This window comes from Lineus longissimus, chromosome 5, assembly GCF_910592395.1.
Source record: "Lineus longissimus chromosome 5, tnLinLong1.2, whole genome shotgun sequence".
Lineage (NCBI taxonomy): Eukaryota > Metazoa > Nemertea > Pilidiophora > Heteronemertea > Lineidae > Lineus > Lineus longissimus.
This window is the reverse complement of record NC_088312.1, coordinates 15,764,292-15,768,494: the sequence shown is the minus strand read 5'-3', so window position 1 is coordinate 15,768,494 and position 4,203 is coordinate 15,764,292. Positions and strand designations below refer to the sequence as shown.

Sequence of the window (4,203 nt, the reverse complement as noted above, 5' to 3'; positions counted from 1 at the left end):
ACGTTGTCATGCTTATGAGTAGGCCTTGGTGAAACTTGGAATATCACTTTGCGAGTTCATAACACCCAACGTGTACGGTGTTAGCAGTGCCAATTCATCTTGCATATTTTAGTTGCATTTCAAGCCAACTTCTATGCTACCATTTTGTATTGTCGCTTTCATGTGTTCACAGCTACACTTTTCCTAAGGTTCTATTTTGCAACGTTTCATCTGAGTTTATCTGGGGTTTGAGAAATTTCTTGTGCTGCCCTCTATGCTGTTCATGATACTACAGGGTTGAGTTCATGTCATATTGACACAGGGAATTTATCAACTGGCTGAAATTCCAAGGGTTTAGATTGCTACTGTGCTTATTTCAGTCATTCTCTCTGAGATCTGAGTTTTTTGAGTTTTGAGTTTTGAGTAAAACTGCAACCATGGGTGAACCACCAACCTTGCAATCACTGTGTGATAAACGCAAAATATGTCGCGGGAAGTACACTCGACAGGAAAACACTGTGACAAGGTATTACAGGGAAGCATGTAACTTGTACGACAAAGGAGATCGCGTTACCCAGTTTGAGACAGCCGTGCGAAAAACGGGTAATGCCATGGAAGAGCTGAATGCGGTCTACGGTGAATTGAAGGACGTACAGACTGAGGTGGACTTCCATCCTGATTTAGGGAAACTGAACGATGAAGCCTTGAGAGTTGAGACTGAGTCAGAGGAGAGGTATCGCACCCAGTACTACGACATTTCTGCCATGGTTCAACAACTGCAAGCGGATGCTGAGAAGGAGAGGCGTACCCCGTCGGAGAAGTCGAGTGATACTTTCACACCTGAGCACTTTGCCGCCGCCATGAAGGAGACCCTGGAATCAGTACAAACAGGAATTTCTGGTGATCAGTTAGAAAGGATTCTAGGGACCTTATCGCACAAGAAGCGTTATGTTCAGATACCGAAATTCAAAGGTGATGTCGAGTTGTTTGACCAGTGGAAACAACTGGTAGAGACTGAATTAGAAAAACCAGGCTATAGCGAGGTGGAAAAGACCCACATAGTCATATCATTAGTTGATGGAGAGGTATCCAAACTCATCAGTGGACTAAAGGATCCAAGTTCAGATGACATCCTTGAGTTTTTGGAGAATAGGTACGGAGATGTGTTGACAAAGATCCAGAAGGCAGTGAACGAGATTGCTGCAGTGCCTGCTGTCAGTTCGCCCTCAGCAAAGGATCTTGATTCTCTCTACAACCTGCTTAATTCCAACTGGAATTACATCATGAAACGAACAGAAGATGACAAACACGTGGTAAGGGCAAGCTGGATCTTTACAGCCCTTGTCCGACCAAAACTGCCAAAGGGACTTCTCAAAAAATGGGATGGAGAGATAATCAAAGAGGAGAAGTCGATGGGGACGACGTCGGAATTACCGATACGTTTCGACACTCTTTTGGAGAAGCTGCAAGATGCCGTCAAGGTTGCGAGGCGAACGGAGCCAAGCAAACGAGATAAACCCGAGAAGGAGAAGGAGAAAGAGAAGAAGTGGGTTAAGGATTACCAGAAGGAATCTAAGAAGCCTACAGGTCATGCTCTTCAGATATCTCAGAGGACACCGAAACCCAACAAGGAGGAATCGTGCATATTCTGTCAACTTAGGCACTTCTCATCAAGTTGTCCAACAGTGAAGTCGATGCCTGTGTCAGAGCGAGTTGAGAAAGTGAAAGCGTCAAAGGCATGTTTCAACTGCTTGCGGACTACTCACTTTGTGGATGCATGTCGGTCATCTAGCTGTAAGAATTGCTCGAGGAAGCATCACACACTCTTACATTTCGACAAGCAAGGAGGAAACAAGACTGGGAGCAACCAGGAAACATCGAGCGAAAAGGAGACAAGTGGAGATGGTAACAAGCCTGAGGAGACCGTGAAATCACCCCACTACTTCGTGAAAGCCAGAGAGACAGATGGTGAAGTACTGTTACAGACAGGCCTAGCGAAATTGGAGTCGAGACATGCAGTCGCACATGGACGAGTTCTCTTTGACTCAGGGAGTGGAGCCACATTTGTCAGCAAGCGAATGGCAAGGAGTTTGCAGCTGCATGGTCAACCAGTTGCAGCAGAGTTTACCTTAGCAGGAGGAAAGGTCATGACACTTGATACCCAACGAGTCAAGTTTCATTTGTCGAGCATACTACCCAAATGGAAGGGAGAGACGTTCGAAATCATCGCCTATGTTCTAGAAAATCCATGTGCTGATATCAATGAAGTCAATGAGGATTTGTCAAAGATTGAACAGCTGAGAGACCTCCAGATAGCTGATGAGTTCCCGAGAAAACGTCAATCGGTGGATGTTCTGTTAGGAATCCAGGATTCAATGAAAATCTTACAGGATAAGAGAGTCTTTGGATCAGGAAACAGTCTTTCAGCGCAGAGGAGTCACATTGGTTGGATCGTGTCCGGAACCTGTCCCGCTGATCAGGAAAGCCACACAACGTTGCCAGTCAATCATTCAACATTTCAACTGTCCAGCGAGATAGACATCGCGACCAAGCACTGGGAGACGGAGCACATAGGGATCCTACCAAATGAGAAAAACCAGCACCTCTCAGAGCTTGAGACTGAAGCCCTGAGACAGCACAAGGAGAAAACAATCAAGATCAAGGATGGTTATGAGACAGGATTGTTGAAACATCCGGAGTGGAAGGATAAAATTCTGAAATCAAACAAACAACAAGCAATGAGGAGACTTGGTAGTCTGGAGCAGAGACTGAAAAAGGATCCTACATTGTCAGCGAGATACCAGGAGCAAATCAATGAGTTGATCAAGAAAGGTCGAGCGGAACGAGTGAGTGAGGAAAAGGAGCCGGAGGATCGTAGTGTGTGGTACTTGCCCCATCATCCAGTAGTGAGAGAGGACAAGACGACAACAAAGGTTAGAATCGTCTTCGATGGATCGATGAGAGGCCGGGATGGAGTATCACTCAACGACACCTTATTACCAGGACCTGCCCTGCAACCTGACCTTCCTGGAGTTTTGATGCGATTCAGGCGCCACAGAATTGCATTGATAGCGGATATCGAAAAGATGTTCCTCCAGGTAAGTATGAACGAGATAGATCGAGATAGCCAGAGATTCCTATGGAGAGACTTGGACACGGATAAGGAGCCGGAAGTTTTCAGATTGACCACAGTCACCTTCGGATTAACGTCTTCGCCATTCTCAAGCATCAAAACTGTGCTAGATCATGTCGCGGCACATCGTGAGGAGTACCCAAAAGCTGCTGCAGAGATTGAGGAGAATATCTTCGTGGATGATATTTTGAGTGGAGATGAGGAGGATAATGAGGTGGCGGAGTTGGCAGTTGGACTGAAGGAGATTCTGAGCCCGGAATGGAACATGAGGAAGTTTCTATCCAACAAACCAGGAGTTTTGTCAGGTCTTGCCAAGGAAGACATCGCGTCGGAGCTCACAGAGAAGATGGTTGGCGAAGAGATCTCAACAAAGGCGCTGGGAGTCAGATATCGACCCAAGGAGGATGTTCTCATGTTCTCATTTGTTGACAAAATGGAGGATGTGGAGATCGAGACCAGGAGAAGTGTGTTGAAACAACTCCATCGGATTTATGATCCACTTGGCATGCTATCGCCCTTTGTACTCAAGGCTAAGCAAATTTTCCAACAATCATGGGTCACAACTGGAGGATGGGACGACGCGCTACCATCGGAGATAGAGGAGGAGTGGAAACGCTGGAAATCTGAAGTGACACTACTGGACAGCATCAAGATACCGAGGTGTATTGTGCCTGCTGACTTCCAGGATCCAGTATATTTCCTACACGGCTTTGGAGATGCATGTGAGACATCATACGGAGGAGTGGTCTATTTGACTAGCCAGGATTCAACTGAGAGACGTCACGTTGCTCTACTCAGCTCAAAGACCAGAGTAGCACCCCTGGGAAAGAGGAGGAGCATCCCGGAACTGGAGCTCATGGCATCACTGGTGACAGCAAGGTTAACAAAGTATGTGGAAAGAGAGCTCAAGCTTCCGATTGCTTCAGTGAATTGCTGGACAGATTCCAAGGTTGTCACACACTGGTTAAGCAAGCCACCATACAAATGGCAAACATTTGTCGCAAACAGAGTAGCTGAGATTCAGAACTTAGTGCCACCCTGCAACTGGAGACATGTTCCAGGAAAATGGAACCCTGCGGATCTTTGTTCCC

At 46.5% G+C, this 4,203-nt stretch overlaps 1 protein-coding gene across 1 annotated transcript in view; it reads left to right on the top strand.

Moving 5' to 3' along the window:
• The first annotated feature begins 416 nt into the window (after positions 1–416).
• The window catches only part of LOC135488553 (uncharacterized), a 5,529-nt gene continuing 1,742 nt past the window's right edge, over positions 417–4,203 (top strand). Inside the window, exon 1 of the mRNA XM_064773192.1 lies at positions 417–4,203. This exon is cut by the window's right edge and continues 1,742 nt beyond it. Coding sequence (XP_064629262.1) covers positions 417–4,203 — 3,787 coding nt within the window.